Raw genomic sequence first — 20826 nt, 5'->3', positions numbered from 1 at the left:
AGCTTCCGTTCTTAGACCAAGGTAAAGTTCGCAAACCAGGACACTTCTTCCGGTCTTGCAGAGTTCTTAAACCGAATAGTTCGTAAACAGGGCTGTTCTTAAACCGAGGTACCACTGTACTTACTTATGAGGACTGAGACTGAACTACCCTGGGTTATTTATTTATTAAGAATAAACCAGTCAACAGACTGCTGGCCCACAAATCTTCTAGCCTGTCTGTCTGAACATCCCCATATGCTGGTCATGTGTGAACCAGAAACATAACTTGTGGAAAAACTCCTTCCTGGTTACCTGTAGCAAAGTAAGAAAAATGGTTGCCGACAGGCCTGAAATATCTTGCCAGACACATCGGAGTTTGGCTGACTGCTTGTTCTCCCATTCCCAGAAAGAGTCCCTTGGCAGTGAACTTTATCTCTTTTGATTACAAACACACACACACACACAGAGAGAGAGAGAGAGAGAGAGAGAATGATTGCATCTTATGTGCATTTAACTTGCGTGATTTCAACCATGTGTGGTTGAAGGCAGGCTTGCTGAAATTGTGCAACTTAAATCCAAGCAAGTCGGAGAGCTTGCAAGTTTTTTTTGCACTGAGTCCGTTTGGGGTTATCCAGTGCGAAAAGAGTTGTTATGCTCTCTGATTTGCTTGTGGGGGCAAGGCCCATTCAGTTTTCCAGCTCTGGGATGCTTTTGCAAGATCACAGGGGGAGATCCAGGTTCCCGTGTGATCTCGTATGAGCAACCCTAGCTTTCTGGAGCCGCCGCACTGAGTGGCGTTATCCAGTGCAAAAAGAGCTTTTACCTCTCTGCCCTGCTTGCTGGGAAAGGTCCGTCTGGCACATGAGCTCTGGGAGTACTGTGGAGTCTCTCTGTACCCCCACCCACCCACTAGCCTACAACAGCTCCAAGGGTTTGGGTATATGCGATTTTCATGTATAACCCAGAACCCTTGGAACAGAACTTCTGCATAAGATGTGACCATGCTATCATGCATTCTTAGCTTCACCCTCTAAACTAGGGGTGGGGAGCCTCTGCTCCGTGGGTTGAATGTGACCCTCCCTATATGTTGTTGGACTACAACTCCCATCACCCATAGATAGCAAGGCCAGAGCTCAGGGATTATGGGAGTTGTAGTCCAACAACATCTGGGGACCCACAGGTTGAGAACCGCTGCTCTAGCAATTGCCAGGCTGTTGGTGCTCTTCCCAGACCACACCCCCTGGCAACTTTGGCTGTCAGTGGCTCCTCAAAGTCTCAGATGGAAGTTCATTCACAGCCCTGTTACACAAGATCTTTAAGCTGAATTTTCCATGGAGCAAACCTGGAATCTACATGCAAAGCAGGTGCTCCACCTCTATTTATGGAGCCTAGTTCCTCATAGGGAGTGGGCCTAGAAGAGTTGCTTTAATATGCAAGCCTATCCCGCTGTAAATATCAGCAAGAAAGCCAAGATTTGTTCACTCATGAATATGCACTGCTTGATTTCTCTTCATGTGATGACGGACAGTTCAAATGGGCTTCAGTGCAACGTATATGAAGGGAAGTGAGCGGGTAGCGCTGTGGTCTAAACCAGTGTTTCCCAACCTTGGGCCTCCAGCTGTTTTTGGACTACAACTCCCATCATCCCTAGCTAGCAAGACCAGTGGGTCAGGGATGATGGGAATTGTAGTTCAAAAACAGCTGGAGGCCCAAGGTTGGGAAACACTGGTCTAAACCACTGAGCTCCTTGGGCTTGCCAATCAGAAGGTCAGTGGTTTGAGTCCATGGGACGGGGTGAGCTACAGTTGCTCTGTCCCAGCTCCTGCCAACCTAGCAGTTTGAAAGCATACCAGCACAAGTAGATAGTTACCGCTGTGGCGGGAAGGTAAATGGCGTTTCTATGAGCTCTGGCACTCATCACGGTGTCCCGTTGCGCCAGAAGCAGTTTAGTCACGCTGGCCATATAACCTGGAAATCTGTCGGTGGATAAATGCTGGCTCCCTTGTCCTGAAGCGAGATGAGCACCGCATGGTCCGTACCCCACAGTCAAGTTTGACTGGACTAAACTGTCCAGGGGTCATTTACCTTTACCTTATATGAAAGGACGTTGGGAGAAAGAAAGGCTCTTTCTGTGGTGTTTCATCGGCAATGGCTCATTCACACACACACACACACACACACACACACACACACACAGAGCGGTTACCCAATACTGTAGTCATGATGAGGGACAGGTTCACACACACATTTGAATGTTGCATCCAGCAACTTGCACATGTGAAAGAGGTTACTTACAGATAAATCAATGCACAGAGGGCACTGCAGTCACAACACTCACTGCTAGTCAGAAATCCTACAGAAATCAAGTGCCAGTGAGCCAGTTTTTATTACAGTCACATGACTTGTACAGGTTAAAATGCAGAGCTAAATTAACAAGGAATAAAAGACATCCAGTTTGTCCAGTTTAACTAATGCAGCCAGTCAGCTGAACTCTTAGGTGCACAGCAGTTTTTGAAAGTTAGTCATGCGCTCAGTAAGATATGGAATCTTGCCAGAAAAAAACAATGCACAACCAATCTTATCCAGGAGCTTGGGATGCAGGTACCAGCAAGGATCTCATGCAATGTACTGCTAAACAAACTAAACGCTACAGCTTAACATGATGTGTAAACATGGCAAAGTCCCAAATCAGAAATGCAAGTCACACAATACATATAAAGTCTTAGGGACTCCACACCTTAAATGGGCACAATCAATATTGAAATGGAATTCTCCAAAATCTCCCTGCCCTAGATTAACACCATTGATAGAACACTGAATTTTGCAACCACAAACACTCTACGAGGTTGTGTTATGTTAAGAAACCAAGCCATAGAAATGCATGTGAGTTGTTGTTTAGTCGTTTAGTCGTGTCCGACTCTTCATGACCCCATGGACCAGAGCACGCCAGGCACTTCTGTCTTCCACTGCCTCCCGCAGTTTGGTCAGACTCATGTTTGTAGCTTCGAGAACACTGTCCAACCATCTCGTCCTCTGTCGTCCCATTCTTCTTGTGCCCTCCATCTTTCCCAACATCAGGGTCTTTTCCAGGGAGTCTTCTCTTCTCATGAGGTGGCCAAAGTACTGGAGCCTCAGCTTCACGATCTGTCCTTCCAGTGAGCACTCAGGGCTGATTTCCTTAAGAATAGATACGTTTGATCTTCTTGCAGTCCATGGGACTCTCAAGAGTCTCCTCCAGCACCATAATTCAAAAGCATCAATTCTTCGGCAATCAGCCGTCTTTATGTTCCAGCTCTCACTTCCATACATCACTACTGGGAAAACCATAGCTTTTACTATACGGACCTTTGTTGGCAAGGTGATGTCTCTGCTTTTTAAGATGCTGTATAGGTTTGCCATCGCCTTTCTCCCAAGGAGCAGGCGTCTCTTAATTTCGTGACTGCTGTCGCCATCTGCAGTGATCAGGGAGCCCAAGAAAGTAAAATCTCTCACTGCCTCCATTTCTCCTCCTTCTATTTGCCAGGAGGTGATGGGACCAGTGGCCATGATCTTTGTTTTTTTGATGTTGAGCTTCAGACCATATTTTGCACTCTCCTCTTTAACCCTCATTAAAAGGTTCTTTAATTCCTCCTCACTTTCTGCCATCAAGGTAGTATCATCTGCATATCTGAGGTTGTTGATATTTCTTCCGGCAATCTTAATTCCGGTTTGGGATTCATCCAGCCCAGCCTTTCGCATGATGAATTCTGCATGTAAGTTAAATAAGCAGGGAGACAATATACAGCCTTGCCGTACTCCTTTCCCAATTTTGAACCAGTCAGTTGTTCCATATCCAGTTCTAACTGTAGCTTCTTGTCCCACATAGAGATTTCTCAGGAGACAGATGAGGTGATCAGGCACTCCCATTTCTTTAAGAACTTGCCATAGTTTGCTGTGGTCGACACAGTCAAAGGCTTTTGCATAGATGCATGTGAGACAACTGATGGGACATGCATGTGGGAACCCACACAGGTAATCCAGCCTTAAGTTTCACAAGAAGCAGAAGGCATGGGAAGGGTAAATACAGTGTACAGTTCTGGATACCTCACCTCAAAAAATATTATAGCGCTGGAAAAGGTACAGGAAATGGCAACCAAAATGATCAAGGGGTTGGGAAACTCCCCTATGATGAAAGGTTACAGCACTTGGGGCTTTTTAGTTTAGAAATGATACAGATGTGTAATATTATTTGTGGTCAGGAGAAAGTGGATAGAGAAAGGTTTTTCTCCCAGTGTGGTGTAGTGGTTAAGAGCGGAAGTCTCGTAATCTGGGGAACCAGGTTCGCGTCTCCGCTCCTCCACATGCAGCTGCTGGGTGACCTTGGGCCAGTCACACTTCTTTGAAGTCTCTCAGCCCCGCTCACCTCACAGAGTGTTTGTTGTGAGGGAGGAAGGGAAAGGAGAATGTTAGCCGCTTTGAGACTCCTTAAAGGGAGTGAAAAGCGGGATATCAAATCCAAACTCTTCTTCTTCTTCTTCATAATACTCAGGACCATCCAATGAAATTGAATGTTGGAAGATTCAGGACAGAGAAAAGAAAGTCCCTCTTTGTGCAGCACACAGTTAAACCATGGAACTCACTGCCACAGGAGACAGTGATGGCCACCAGCTTTGATGGCTGCAAAAGAAGATTAGACAAATTCATGGAGGAGAGAGCTATTGATGGGTAATAGCTGCAAGGACAATCTTCTACTTCCACTGTCAGAGGAAGCATGTGTCCAAATACCGGTTCCTGGAAACCTCATGTGGAGAGCACACTATTGCACTCAGGTTCTGTGAGAACAGGACAGTGGACTAGATGGACCTTTGGACTGACCCAGCAGTGAGACTCCCCTTATGTCAGACCTAGTTCTCACAAACTGAAGAGGAGGTAACCCAGCACCTCAAGACTTCAGACAGCGTGCTGGTAAAGGTAAAGGTAAAGGGACCCCTAACCATTAGGTCCAGTCGTGACCGACTCTGGGGTTACGGCACTCATCTCACTTTATTGGCCAAGGGAGCCAGTGTACAGCTTCCGGGTCATGTGGCCAGCATGACTAAGCCGCTTCTGGCAAAACAGAGCAGCGCACGGAAATGCCTTTTACCTTCCCGCCAGAGTGGTACCTATTTATCTACTTGCACTTTGATGTGCTTTCGAACTGCTAGGTTGGCAGGAGCTGGGACCGAGCAACGGGAGCTCACCCCGTCGTGGGGATTCGAACTGCTGACCTTCTGATCGGCAGGTCCTAGGCTCTGTGGTTTAACCCACAGCGCCACCCGCGTCCCAGCATGCTGGTACTTGCATGATAATGAAATGTTCCTCCATTAAATAAGAACATCAGAAGAGCCTGATGGATCAGGCCAAAGGCCCATCTAGTCCAGTATTCTGTTCTCATAATGGCCAACCTGTGGGAACCCAGCAAGCAGGACCCAGGCACAACAGCACTCTCTCTTCCTGTGGCTTCCAGCAACTGGTATTTAGAAGCATTGCTGCCTCTACTGTGGAGGTAGAGCATAGCTTTCATAGCCTTTGATAGCCCTCGCCTCCTGCATAAATTTGTCCAATCCTCTTTTAAATTCATGTAGGTTGGTGGCCACCACTGACGCCTGTGGAAGCTAGTTCCATAATTTACCGTATTTTTTGCTCTATAAGACTCACTTTTCCCCTCCTAAAAAGTAAGGGGAAATGTGTGTGCGTCTTATGGAGTGAATGCAGGCTGCGCAGCTATCACACAAGCCAGAACAGCAAGAGGGATTGCTGCTTTCACTGTGCAGTGATCCCTATTGCTGTTCTGGCACCTGAGATTCGGAATATTTTTTTTCTTGTTTTCCTCCTCCAAAAACTAGGTGCGTCCTGTGGTCTGGTGCGTCTTATAGAGCAAAAAATACGGTAACTACAGAGTGTATGAAGGACTTCCTTTTGTGTGTCCTGAATCTTCCAACATTCAGCTTCATTGGGTGTCCACAAATTCTTGTGTTTTGAGAGAGGAAGGAAAACTTTCATCTACGCTCTCCATGCCATGAATAACTTTATAAACTTTTATTATGTTGCCTCTTACTCGCCTTTTCCGTAGGCTAAGAAGTCTTGAATGCTGCAACCTTGCTTCATAGAGTCGCTCCACCCCCTTGATCATTAAGGTTGCCCTTTTCTGAACCTTTTCCAACACTGCAATATCCTTTTTGAGGTGAGAACTGTACACGGCACAGTGGTACCTCTGGTTACGTACTTAATTCATTCCGGAGGTCCGTTCTTAACCTGAAACTGTTCTTAACCTGAAGCACCACTTTAGCTAATGGGGCCTCCTGCAGCTGCTGCGCCGCCGGAGCACGATTTCTGTTCTCATCCTGAAGCAAAGTTCTTAACCCGAGGTACTATTTCTGGGTTAGCGGAGTCTGTAACCTGAAGCGTATGTAACCTGAAGCGTATGTAACCTGAGGTACCACTGTATTCCAAATGCACTTGCAGCATAGATTTGTATAATGGCAATAAAATTATTACTGATAGGAAGCCTGCATGTCATTAAAAAGGCTAACCTGAAACCTCCCTCCCCGTCACCTTGATTCCCAAGAAGCAGCACTCTGCATGGTGATGACACCAACACCTTCAGCCTGGAGGCAAAGAGACAAAAACTCCAGCTCCCTAACCATTGGCTAGAATTAGGCCCAGGGCCTGCCTCTCTGCCACCCAACTCAAATTTCACTACTGTTTGAAGAGGAAAAACAAGGCAATAATGAACACATAATGAGCTCTCAGCAGTAGTTTGTTCCCAAGCAGGCACTTTATCCTGTTTAGCCAACACAGTTCTGGTACACAACACACACACACACACACACACACACACACACACAAAGCAAGGAGATCACAGCAAGAGAGCAAAACTCTCACAGGAGCATGTGTGACTGACCATTTTCTCTGCCTTTCCCATAAGGTAGATGGGGTGGGGAACCCTCAGGCCAAACAGGCAAACTAAGTACATGCTTAAGGCACCAGCAAAGCAAGGGCATGCACACAATGAGGTTTTTTTCAGTGACATTTGGTATTTTAAGAAAAACATCAAAGTAGTCACAGTAGGAGAAATCAGAGCTTGTTGGAAATCCTTACCCTCCACTCCACACTCTTCCTCCATTTTTATGTTCCTTATGTTCATTTTATGTTCTTGGGTTATTACTTAATCCCCACCTAAACCAGGGGACGTCCTACAAACGTAGATCAAAATAATGTGAGGCAATCAGATCCAGTGATTGATTGATTTTAAAGTTTAGTATTGTTTTTGCTTCAAATTACAGAAGGGAAGTACCATAATCATTTCAGTGCTTAGGGGCCTTTAAAGTTCTTATTCTGGCCCTGCCCCTCTTCAAGGCACATACCCCTTCCTGCTCTTAAACCTTGCAGGCAAAGGGTGTTCTCTGTAGTGGCACTTTCCCTACGGAATGCCCTCCCATCAGATGTCAAATAGATAAACAACTATTTGACTTTCAGAAGACATCTGAAAGCAGTTCAGGGAAGTTTTTAATGGTTGACATTTTATTGTGTTTTTAATATTTTGTTGGGAGCCACCTAGAATGCCTGGGGCATATATCGGTGGCATATTACTTACTTACTTACTTACTTACATACATACATACATACCCTCTTCCATTGCTCTCCTACAGTGCTTTAGCTTGCCTGGAATTGTGTCCCTGAACTGCAATAATATCTCTTGCTTGCCTGCATGGAGTTGGATTTTTGCATGGCTGGAATGTAATCTACCACACAACCCTAAGAGTTAGCTCTGTAGCTCCACCAACTTTTGCCTCTGGAGGTCCCACCCACCACTGGCATGTGTCCCAACCCAAAGGTTGCTCAGGAGCCAATGCAGCCATTGGACCATAAAAGGCCCCTCACCTCTGTCCATGACAGCATCCTATTGCTGAATCAGGTTTCTTCAGAACACAAAAGCCATTCAACATTGGGAGACACTTACCCACAGATTTATCAGAAAACCTTAACCTTGCTAAAGTCAGATGCAGCCTCCCCTTATCTGCTGCCTTCCAGATGTGTTGGACTACAACTTTCATCCCAGCCAACATAGCTAATGCTGGCTATGGCTGATGGGAGTTCTAGTCCCAGCCTATCAGGAAGGCTGCTCTAGAGCAATCCTTTGTGCAAGAGTCTTTCCCACGAGATAGTTTATATAGGTCAGGTTTGGGGAGCCTCTGACCCTCCAGATACTGCTGAATCACAATTCCCATAATTCCTGATCATTGGGCCCTGCTGGCTTTAGCGGATGGAGTCCACCAACATCTGGAGGACCACAAGTTCCCCAGCCTGGACACTGGAAGTCAGGTTAAGCTTTTAACTGGGTCAAGCTGGTTGTAATGCGGTAGATTAGAGGTCAAGTTGTAAAGTCCCTGTTTCAAATCTCATCTCCCACCCTATCCTCATGTGGTGGCCTCAGTAAGGCACTACTTTCCTGGTCTCAGCCTTCTATCTACAACTGAAGATGGACATAGATATCTAACAAATAGAACTGGCCTGCCTTAAGAGGCTGCGCCAAGGATTACGTAAAATGAGAGGCACGGGATGGGCATATTTCAACATTTGCAATACACCATACAATGCTAATTGCCATTGCCCGTAATAAAACATGTGAACTTAGAATTTTAATCACTTTTCCCCATTTTATAACATGCACTGATCCAAGAAGCCCATTACAGGTAAGAGGCCAAAATGCAGGACTATGTTTCCTCCTCCAGGCTCACACAGAACATTCAGAGCTGATCATGGAAGGGTTCATTTTTTAATCCTACTTTTCGTCCAAAGAGCTCAAGATGGTATACACAGATATCCTCTCCACCTTTATTTATCACAGAAACCCTTTCAATGTAGGTTAGACCAAGGGTTCACCTGGAGAATCTCATGGTCAAATGGGAGCCCCTGGGCATTCCTGGCCCCAAATTCCACATTCTAACCGATACACCAATTGAGCCCACATGAACCATACTTTGTGTGTTGAGTTTCTCCATCAAAAGAGGTCACCAGAGGACACTGTAGATTATATACATGTATTTGCCTAATGATTAGACACCATGCATTAAAAGCTACATTTAAACACATACTTTTTACAGTCACCCCTCCTACCTTTCACACAGCATCTACTTTATGGGTGGCCTCATAGAAGAGGGTGCGCATTTTCTGAGAAATGCTTTTGGTGTCCAAACCTGGGGTGAGTGAATAAAAACTTTCAGGTGATTCTGCCCTCTCCACTGAAGCTTAGTTAATTCTACAGGCTCAGACCACAGTTTAAGACACATCCCCAAAAACCATGGCTACCAAGAGCCACCTGAAGCTGTCTTTGTGCTATTCATTTATGTTCTTCACCCCTAATCCCCATTATTCTGGGACCATTTCAGGAGCCCCTAAGCATGCCTTGAAAACACACGAACTACTATCTATCTATCCATGCACATGCACCCAACCTTGCTCTTTCCGAATCAAAATGTACCAGAAATATCAGTCACAACATATATCTTCCTCTTAAAGCACCACCCTGAGAACAGGAGAGCTCCAGGGATGAAGGCACAAACGACAACGCCATGGAGAGGAAGAGGAGCAGTTCAACAAATTTTGGAGGAGAGAATCCTCCCAGTATAAGGTACAGATCATTTCCTGCTCCTGTCAACATCACATGGAGCATCTGCCGGCAAGTTATTTAATCATCTTCAAATGAGGTCCTCTGTTTCCTGCAGAACACTTACGTAGTAAGCATGAGGAAGGCAGAACGTATCTGTAGCTTAGTCCTGAGAGCACCTCACAGCCAGGGCCTTGTCAGAAGCCAGCAGAGGCAGGTACACAGTAGACAATTCAGTCAAAATAGTGCCTCGCCATTTTTATTGGCTTTGTTATTTTTGGAGAGAGAGAGATGACGAGGGCTGGCTTTTTGCCCACTCCCTATCTCTACTCAGAAAAATGCCTGCGGCAATTCACCATAACCAGCAGCCTTTGGCTTGCTCTAGGTGAGCATCAGCCTTGGATTCAACACACTCAAGCATCTTTTTCCAAAAAAAACAAACGCTTCGTGAAAAACACTGTTCTTTGTAAATGCAGCCACACTGTCCCTTCGGGAAAGCCAGCTCAATAAAATTTACCTTGGCACAGGGATACAGAAAAACAACAACCACCCTCTCAAATACCTCTATCCAGTTCTGCTAACAGGGGTCTGTCTTTCTTAGTAACTCAGGTCTTATGCAATGTATTATAAATTATAAACTGTACATTTCCTCCACTTTTTAAAGAGATGCTGTCCAATTACTGACTCCATGCAAGGCCTAAATAATACTACAATTGTGAAGGTCAAAGCTAAAGCTCCATATATAATTTGGGTTTTTTTCTATGCTGGGGAGTGGTGGGGGAAGACAAAGATTCCCTGAGGTATCTCAACGTTCTAGCTAGACTGCACCAAATCAAGCTGAAGTAAAAAGCCAAGGGCTTTCTGCACTGCAAACTTTATGGGTGAGCTTTATGGACCCCTTTGGAATCTCCCAGATTTCTGTGGTCCACAACCCCCAAGGTAAGCATGCATCTTACATGTGTGCTTTGCGCTTGCTACACAAAGGCACCATGAATGACAAATTTATCCCTATGCATCCAATTATCCCTTTACTTAATAGCACTCAAACGAGGGGGGGAGGGGAGAGCATGAAAGGAAACAATTCACCCCTTAATATATGCACCAATGCAGCCTGCCATATTACATAATATTGTTGCCAATGGGGGGGGGGAGTTTTCCAACTTATATACTGTTAACCCTGTTAGCTGGCTCTGTTTATTTGCATTTGTAGAAACTGGAGTTCCAAACCATTTTTTTATTGTTAATTAAAACACAGGACAGTAGCCACCAATGCTACCGTTTATTAATTTGCCCTGACACAACATTCTAGTCCTTTTAATAAGCAAAGGTGGCACCCATGTAAAGCGGCACGTTTTCTTGAAAGAAGTCAGAATGGAAATTGTGTGTGTGAACATTCAAAGAAGGGTTAAGAATCTGCTTCCATTCATTTGTGGAGATGTTAAGAGAGGAGGAGGGGGTAGGGGAAGGAGAGGCAAAACTCCCATCAGCTGCATCTTACCTTCCGCCAGAACTTCATCCACAGTCACCTGACACCTCCCAATGTTGAACACCCGGCCTATGTATCCACTCCCAGGCCCAGTGCTACTGCCACTCCCTCCGAGGGTCCCAGAACCGGCCCCAGAGCCACCCTGCTCTCGCCGGGAGTCAAAAAACTTCTTCATGGCTCCAAGAGTGCGCAGCCTAAACACTTTTAGCTTAGCAAGTCCAGTATGACACACAAACACCCCAAATATATATATATATATAATTGTGTGTTTGTGTATATATTCTATATATGTGTGTGTGTGTCTATGTACACAGCTCTTGACGTCTTGAAGCAAGACAAAAATTAATCCCTTTGCGGCAAAATATCTTCTTTTTCCTTAGAGGTCATATGCTTTGTTCCCTCTCGCCCAGTCCAGGAAGGCAGAGCTTGGGTGGTATTCAGACCTGTTGGGAGGAAGAGACAGAATTAGAGGCTTTTGCCATTTGCTCCAACTGTCTAATAATATTAAAAACAGCATCACCACCCTCTCTGGAGAGAAATATCTCCCTTAGGCGGGGGGGGGGGACAAGGAGGAATCCCTTACTCGCACCCCCCCCCCCGAAAGAGCATCCCTTCTTTCTACTCTTGAGGTGCCCGCAAAGAAAATAAGGGGGGTCCCTTTCCCCGGGAAAAGGGTACGCGTCGTGATGATGACGGCCCCTTCTCTCCCCCGCCAAGAGTGGTGGGGAGGGGAGAGCCTACTTTTGGGACCCACCGCCCCAGCAAGGCAGGAGAGGGGGTGCCCAGCTGCTGCCCCTGCCGCTGCATTAGCGGGGGGGGGGAGAGAGAGAGAGAGAGAGAGGGAGAGAGAGGGGGGGACCCGGCGGCCTGGCCACACTGTTACCATGTCCGCTTCCGCTGCGGGCGCCGCTCCGGCCCTGCAGCATCGCTACCAAGTGGCAGCCGGAGGGGCGCCGCCGGCCGGGCAGAGCAGGAGGGGGAGCCGCTGCGGAGGAAGAGGAGGAGGAGGAGGAAGAGCGTCAAGGGAGGCTGGGGCTGGCCGGGGGGAGACCATGCCGAGCCTTCCTCCGCTCGCGGCCCCCGCCGACCAGGAAATGAACTGCCACCGGAAGTCCCAGTTCCAGAAAAGCTTAGGGCGGGGGGGGGGGAGAGAAAGGGAGGGAGTCGGCGGGCGAGAGGAAGGAGGGCGGAAGAGGGAGGAGGAACCCTCAACGCGCCGCCCCTCCCTTTTAACCCCTTCCCAGCCAGGGAAGCCAGGGAAGCGCGCAGCCCGCCCCCTCTGTCCTCAAACAGAAGCGACGGGTCCGTGAAATAAGTCCACCAACAAAACTAGAGGGAATTTATTTTTATTGGTTGTTAAGGGGACTTCACATTTACTGCCTCCCTTCCTCCTCCTCCTCTCCCCCCCCCCGTATAAATTGCAACAGACGTTCTGGCCGCGTTGCCTTCTGGGAAGGGTAGTTTCTCCTCCCTGCCTGCGGGATCTCTGGCAAACTCGTCGAGTCGCAGGACTACAAGTCCCAGGTGACGCCTGGCGGAGGGTTGTTGGGTGGGAGCTTGTGAGTAATGGATTTACTGTATTAATTTATCGCTCTCTGTCACACTCACACAGAGGAGTGCATGAAGTACATGTTTTTTTAAAAATTCCTTCCTTCCTGCTCCCTGCCTAGAAATTCTAATTGATATTGATACAAAATACTTTTTACTTATGGCCACCAATCTAAGCAATGCATGTGCATATGAAATCATATGCTGTAATAAGTGTAATAAATTTACTATATACACTTTAATAATAATAATAATAATTTTTTATTTATATCCCGCCCTCCCCAGCCGAAGCCGGGCTCAGGGCGGCTAACAACACTAAAATAGTGCAACATTATAAAAACATTATAAAAATTAATTAAAATCAAAATTGATGGCAACCATAAACTAAAGTTTTGTAAAGATTGCCAAAGGAGGGAGTCAGGCTGCGCCCTGACCAAAGGCCTGGTGGAACAGCTCTGGTGGAACTTTGACACAGCTTTGTTAATATATTCAGAACCGTTTATCTGTTTATTGTTGTTTTATTTTTTATTTTATATAATTGTTGCATTGTTACAAAACACACAGTTACAAAACACACACACACACACACACAAAAACCTGTACATCTTTTGTACAGCACCTGGAACATCAACAGTTTTTAGATAGTAATTCGTTCAGGCAGGGATCCGTTTACCCCAAACTCATGATTGATTGGGATTAGCAAATTGCCCAAAATTCATTGTCGATCAGGACTGTGAATGGATTTGATTAATAGTATTAGTAGTAAAATTAAAAATGGTTTACGGTATCAGATCCATGTCCGAGGAAGAACACTGTTGGTGTTGATGAAGTTATATTCTAGGAGAAATAAAACCATTATATTAGATGCCCATCTGAGCAACACTGTTGTATGCCTCTAAAATCTTTCCGGTTTGACCACCACCCACCTCAGTTCCTCACTATTTAATACAGTGGTACCTCTGGATGTGAATGGGATCCGTTCCAGAGCCCTGTTCACATCCTGAAGCGAACGCAGCCCGCGTTTGCAGGTCGCGATTCGCCGCTTCCGTGCATGTGCGTGATGTCATTTTGAGTGTCTGCGCATGCACAAGCGGTGAAACCCGGAAGTAACGCGCTCTGTTACTTCCGGGTCGCCATGGAGTGTAACCTGAAAACGCTCAACCTGAACCACATTTAACCTGAGGTATGACTGTACAGCCACTGAATGCTGTGACAAAACATCTGGAGGGCACCCTAGGGATACTTCCAATGCTGGGATCCTCAACTCTTAACATTTCTATAAATAGGACTATCAGTGTGGATTAGCCAGAGACTGATGAGTCAGTTTGTGGGATTTTAACAACATTGTTGTCTACATTTGAGAACATCTCCAGCATTGTAGACAATACTGAGGTAGGTGAACCAGTGGTCTGACTCTGTATATGGCAGCTTCCCATGTTCCTATCTGCTGGAGTTAAGTTATACGTGCAACCTTATTCTGTAGTGGACTTTGGACTTTCAAATTTCAGGGCAACCTGTGCAATGCACTGCCATCCCCCACCTCACCTCTCACCTTCCATTCTAAGTCAGTGTTGCGGCGCCCTCTCAACTCAATGCGGGATAACCGGTTGCGCTCCCCTAAATCCACCTTTGACCTCATTCCAAATAAACCACATCCCAGGCTAAGTGCCACGCCCCTTGAAACCTCACTGCTTGGAGAACTGGGGTGCCCATAACAATAGCATGGTGAACAGCTGTTCACATGATCTTATCCTTTAAAAGAAGATGTAAAGGAGCGGCACAGAGGAGCTGTGGGGTGCCAGCCCCCTTCTTTTGACACCACCCACTCTCTAGCTGACCCAGCAAGCTGCCATTGCTGTGGCAGGAGGCAAGCAAGAGACATCCACACAAAAGCACTCTAGATATATCAGAAGGTGTGAGAGTCTGGAAGGTGGAAGGAACGAGAGAGATGAAATGGGAGAATGCATTGCCAGGGGTTGGACTAGATAATCCTTTGGGTCCCTTCCAACTCTACAGTCTATTGCTCCTGACAGGCAAGGAGGAGAGAATTCACTAGTGTGCAATTGTCATTACTCTGGAATACAGTGGTACCTCTGGTTACGGATTTAATTCGTTTCGGGGTGCCGTGCACACCCCGAAAAATCTGTAACTAGAGGTGCAGCTTCTGTGAATGCGCACGGCGTGATAGAGCGCTTCTGCACACACACACGGTGAGATAGAGAGTTTCTGCGCATGCGTTAGCGACGAATACACTTCTGGGTTTGCTGGGTGTGCCGCGGCTGTAACCCGAAGATTCCGTAACCTGGAGGTTACGCAACACTGTACCACTGTACCTTGTTTCCACCAGCTGGATTACACTGGTGCCACCTCCAAATGCTACCCTGCTGGTGTAACCATGGCACAGGATTGTGCCTTAAATGGAGACATTGGGCTTGTATCCAGCTAAGTCCAAACTCAGAGCAGACCCATTGAAATTAATGAATTTTAAATTAGGCATGTCCATTAACTTCAATTAAGATTCTGGAATTAAGATTGCCGGAAGAAATATCAACAACCTCAGATATGCAGATGACACAACCTTGATGGCAGAAAGTGAGGAGGAATTAAAGAACCTTTTAATGAGGGTGAAAGAGGAGAGCGCAAAATATGGTCTGAAGCTCAACATCAAAAAAATGAAGATCATGGCCACTAGTCCCATCACCTCCTGGCAAATAGAAGGGGAAGAAATGGAGGCAGTGAGAGATTTTACTTTCTTGGGCTCCATGATCACTGCAGATGGTGACAGCAGCCACGAAATTAAAAGACGCCTGCTTCTTGGGAGAAAAGCAATGACAAACCTATACAGCATCTTAAAAAGTAGAGACATCATCTTGCCAACAAAGGTCTGTATAGTAAAAGCTATGGTTCTCCCAGTAGTGATGTATGGAAGTGAAAGCTGGACCATAAAGAAGGCTGATCGCTGAAGAATGGATGCTTTTGAATTCTGGTGCTGGAGGAGACTCTTGAAGTCCCATGGACTGCAAGAAGATCAAACCTATCCATTCTTAAGGAAATCAGCCCTGAGTGCTCACTGGAAGGACAGATCCTGAAGCTGAGGCACCAATACTTTGGCCACCTCATGAGAAGAGAAGACTCCCTGGAAAAGACGCTGATGCTGGGAAAGATGGAGGGCACAAGGAGAAGGGGACGACAGAGGACGAGATAGTTGGATAGTGTTCTCGAAGCTACCAGCATGAGTTTGACCAAACTGCGGGAGGCAGTGGAACACAGAAGTGCCTGGCGTGCTCTGGTCCATGGGGTCACGAAGTCGGAAACGACTAAACAACAACAACATTAACTTCAATGGGTCTACTCTGAGTATTTACTACAACACTAGCATTTACTACAACCCTTCATTTTCCTGTTTTCAAAAGAAAAACACCAGCCAATTGATATTCATTCCAGAAATACAGGCTATTATAATATGGAGATTTTCTGCAGTGGAAAGATGGATTTTTCTGGACAAACAAAACTTTTTCCATGCTGAAACAAAACATTGCACAAACGTTGTTTCCAAAGCTTGCATATAAAATAAAGTATGATACTTGAGAGAGAACCAACTGTTCCACATCAAGAACTTTGATTATATAGCTGATTAGCTAACACCTTATTAGTATGGGGTGTAGGTATACAAACAACTTGTTCCTGGTTTCATATTGAGCAAAATGATATGGGTTGAAGGACTCTAGAGGCATCATCTTGTATGGCAATTAAGAAGAAGAAAAACCCTCAAACAATTAAGACTCACCTGTAATTAACATTAAACACTGAGTGCTGTGTCCTTTGACTCATATCTAAACTGCAAACATTTATTTATTTACAGTACATATAGCCCCCTCTTCACTGAATGTTTTAAATTCCAGAGAAGAGAACAAAGTAATAAAAACAGAGAAAAATAATACACAAAAATTACAGAATCATATAAACAGGACTAATAGGCAATTAAACAATCCTATCATAAGGTAAACAAGAAAAATTACAACAACATACATTAATATTTCCAATTTAACAAATGTTGAAGAGCGGTTCCTCAGCTATTCAGCCACAGCAGCAGTCAGGAGCCAACCACATCACAAGGCATTTTTCTTACCTGCCCTGTCACAAGACAGCAGCAGCAAGCAGCACAGGTTGTGCAAGAGGAAGCTTGGGGGGGCAAGATACTTTGCACTTAACATGCAAGCTTCAGAGGGTCAAATCCCATGCTAGGAGAGGCAAAGCCCATCCAGCCATAGCTGAACCACTTGGAATGAGTGCTGTATTGACCAGCGGCCTGGTTCCTACAGGGCATTTCCAGGTAAGAGGTGGTCATGGACAACTGTTTCTTGTCAGAGGGAGGGGGGCCATTGGTCTGGCTCTCTATAAGGAAGCCTTTTCTGCCCCCAGATGTCTTTTTAAAAAGGATTGGGGAATGGTTCTTATGATGAATTATTAGTTGATTAAAAAACGAATTGAGGCAGGAGAGCCAGTGTGGTGTAATGGTTAGAGCATTGGACTATGAGCTGGAAGACCAGGGTTCAAATCCCCACTCAGCTACATGAAGCTCAATGAGTGACTTTGGACCAGTCACTGCCTACCTCACAAGGTTGTTGTGAGGACAAAATTGGGATGGGAGAACCATGTACACCACATTGAGTTCCTTGGAAAAAAGGTGGTATTTAAATGTTATAAATAAAAAATAAATCAATGGGCAGGATTTTTCTATATGCCCACATGTTCTGGCAAACTATATATATTGTCCAATAGGCCACTTGGTGTCTTATGTAGCACATTGGACCAAGAGGCCTGGCTTATTGCTTTTCCTGGTTGTCATCCCCCCACCTGAGTGTCTCATACACTTTGGCATCGGCATCCATCCTACCTGAGCACCTGGAGAGGTCTGCCTCCCCACAGTTCAGGTAACCTGCATGAGCAACAGATGAGGGCCCATCATGTTTCCAAACCCATCAAGCTCCCCACCCACCTGTCAGACTCTCACCCTGAAGGCAGATGGCGACAGAGCAGTAAAGTCCCTGCCTCGTAAGAAATATATAGCACACACAGGGCAAGAGTGAAGTCTTTATTGCAGGGCATGTGGGAAAAACATGTTCTTTCCCTATAAGACTTTAAAACAGGATTATACAAATTGATGGGCAGTAAGAGTATCTGTGGGACGCAGGTGGCGCTGTGGGTTAAACCACAGAGCCTAGGACTTGCCAATCAGAAGGTCGGCGGTTTGATTCCCCGCAACGGGGTGAGCTCAGTCGCTGCTCCTGCCAACCTAGCAGTTCGAAAGCACATCAAAGTGCAAGTAGATAAATAGGTACCGCTCCGGCGGGAAGGTAAACGGCGTTTCTGTGCGCTGCTCTGGTTTGCCAGAAGCGGCTTAGTCATGCTGGCCACATGACCCGGAAGCTGTACGCCGGCTCCCTCGGCCAATAAAGCGAGATGAGCGCCGCAACCCCAGAGTCGGTCACGACTGGACCTAATGGTCAGGGGCCCCTTTACCTTTAAGAGTATCTGTATTCTCTTCCTCCACAGCTGGAGGCAGCAGTTTCTGAATACCAGTTGCTGGAGACCATAGGAGGGGAGGGGGTTCTTGTGCTTGGATTCTGCTTGTGGGTTCCCAAAGTGGGCTGGCCACTGTGAGAACAGGGTGCTGGACTAGATAGAACCTGTTCCCCACATCCCTTGCCTTGCTGGGTGGCAGTGCTCCAGCTCCCCCTGTTGGCAGAGTGGAGGTTTCTAACTGACTTATACACTGATGGTGGTGTGCTATGATTGGGTGGTGAACTATTAAACAGTATCAATTATTGAAATTGTCTTTCATGGATGCCAAGTGAAAGTAAATACTTGAGTACTCAGAGGATGCTTGACATGCAAATTGGAAATACAATTTTGGGGAAGCAAACTTCATATAAATTTGGGTGGAGAAAAATATCTAGCTCACCTCCTAGCTCATAAAACTCCATGAGCCTTAGCAAGCCTAAGGAATGAGGCTTCTGAGCCTATCCTAGCGGCAGCCTGCATTTTGTTTGGGAGGCCCCCATTTTGAAAATCAGGGCACCAGCAGCTTCATACAATACCCGCTTTTACTCCCTTATTGACCAAACTTTCCAGACAGTTCAGCGTTTTGTAACTGGAAATCTGCCAGACTTGGAGAAATCTCATAAATGCCAAGATTATCCTGAACTGCTGGTCTGCCCCACCCGTGGAGCAATAGGGACCTCTTGTGAGCAGCAGGATGAATACCAGTGTCCTGCATTTCCTCCTTCAATCTGTATCCTTGCAATACAGTACTGCTCTCTCTCCCACGCCCAATTCTTAACCTGCTTGGCTTCTTAAGGTGGAAGGAATGGTTGTGAGTCACACCCTGGTAAAGAAAAAATAGCAGAGCAACTCATATTCTGCTTCATTCCACCATCACCAGTCCATCGTTGTCTCCTACACTTTGCTTTACTTATAAGATTAAATGTACAATTTATCGTAATTTGGAAGGTCAGATAAAAATTACAAAAGAGAATGCCTTAAAAAAAAAAAAAAAAAGCAGCTACTGACCTGAAGCCCTTTCTTCTGGGGTTTTTCCAATGTTCCACCCTTTTCACTGTACCCCTTCTGCCAAGCAACATTGGCTGCAGCAGTGGGATGGATAGTTCAGAGTGGATGGATTGGTCACAATGGGGTGCCAGAGGAGCAGATTGATTGATTGATTGAATTTATACTGAGGTTGGCTCAGGCAGGAGTCAGGCTTTAAATTCATATGGTGCTCCCATTACCATGGTTTTGCTGTGCCCAAGGCGCAATCTGCCCTCTATATTGTTGAAAGCAGCATTGTACCATTTTAAATGATCATGGCTTAGAATCACAGAATTATAGAGCTGGAAGGGACCCTAAGGGTCATCTAGGTCAACCCCCTGGAATGCTTTCCCAAAAGCATCCTGGGAATTGTAGTTTGTTTAACTACAATTCCCTTCACAGAGCCCCCAATTTGCAGAGCAATTTAACAACCCACCCCCTCTTTCCCAAGAAACTGCAGCTACTAGGAATTCTTCAATGTATGATGTGAAGGGGGCCAGAGACTCTGACCCTAGACAGCATCCCATCTCAAATTCAACAAAGATTGACCCACAAAAAAGTTCCTCGAGAAGAGGGACTGGTGGCTAAAACCCTCCGAGGGAATCGTAGCTCTGAGAGGACTAGGGGATCTCCTAACAGCTCCTATCGCCCTTGAGAAACTACAGTTCCCAGGCGACTTTGAGGGAAGCTGTGCCTGTTAAAAGTGGCACCATAGTGCTTTAAATGCATAGTGCGGATGGCACACTATATGGCACCTTTATTTGCTTTATTTCCTTTATTTGGGGGTTGCCTGCTTTTGGGATGGGGGGGCAGTTATACATTTGTTTTGCTTTGGTTTTCGTTACGTATTTTGTGTTTTCATCTTGTGCTTTTATGCTGCGGACATACCCTAATTTAATATAGCAATAAAACAGCTGCCAGCTTTCCTTACTCAAGCTCGATGTCCCGCCAGCGTGGTGCAGCCGTGGTTAGTGAAGGGAGGAGTGTAGCCTTATGAGGCTTTGCCCTCGGGTGGAAAAAATATTGCGCCTGGGAAAGGGAAGTGGGAGTCAACAGACACTCAGGGAATAGTTTCGGAGAAAAGGCTTTTATTTCCACCATCCATGAACTGGTAGAAGGAGCAAGTGTGATAAGTCACAAAAAGCATGCAGGAAATTCACAGTCCTGTGCACAAGCATATATACCCCTTTCCAGTTCCCTCCTCCTTTCTCCTCCCTCAGGAGTCCTCTGAGCATGAACAGAAAGCTGTCTTGGGACTATTGGGACTCTTGGCCCCCTTCCCAGGAAAGGGGTTTCAGAGTGTTCAGATATGTTTCAATCTCTTGTTCTGGCCTGGTTCCTGGACAGAAAGCAAGTTGCAATGTGGTTCTTTAGCAAGGCCAGGAGGCATCAGAAAGGCCTGAGAAACAATGGACTGTGTGCCCTAGCTTTGTTGCAATCTTTTTAGTTACAGCAAGCGCAGTGGCGTAGCGTGGGTTGTCAGCACCCGGGGGAAGGCATGTAATTTGCGCCCCCTAACCCGTGGATTTGCGCCCCCTAACCCGTGGATTTGCGCCCCCAACCCGTGGATTTGCGCCCCCTAACCCGTGGATTT

At 46.1% G+C, this 20826-nt stretch overlaps 1 protein-coding gene across 9 annotated transcripts in view; it reads right to left on the bottom strand.

Moving 5' to 3' along the window:
* AAK1 (AP2 associated kinase 1) overlaps positions 1 to 20182 on the bottom strand; it is a 116024-nt gene extending 95842 nt beyond the window's left edge. For 3 of the 9 annotated variants that reach the window (XM_081868403.1, XM_081868406.1, XM_081868405.1), the window contains exons 1-2: positions 11977 to 12212; positions 11106 to 11536 (exon numbers count right to left, since the gene is read on the bottom strand). In XM_081868403.1, the coding sequence (XP_081724529.1) occupies positions 11106 to 11268 (163 nt within the window). In that variant the 5' untranslated portion in view covers positions 11269 to 11536; positions 11977 to 12212. Of the gene's footprint in view, positions 1 to 11105; positions 11537 to 11976; positions 12213 to 20163 lie in introns of those variants that run through there. The other 6 variants (XM_081868407.1, XM_081868409.1, XM_081868408.1 and 3 more) reach the window with 4 other exon arrangements.
* Positions 20183 to 20826: the final 644 nt, after the last annotated feature.

Source organism: Podarcis erhardii (assembly GCF_964252035.2).
Source record: "Podarcis erhardii genome assembly, chromosome: 7".
NCBI classification, from domain to species: Eukaryota; Metazoa; Chordata; class Lepidosauria; order Squamata; family Lacertidae; genus Podarcis; species Podarcis erhardii.
Note: the sequence above shows the minus strand (reverse complement) of the source record. Positions and strands in the feature narration are given on the sequence as shown.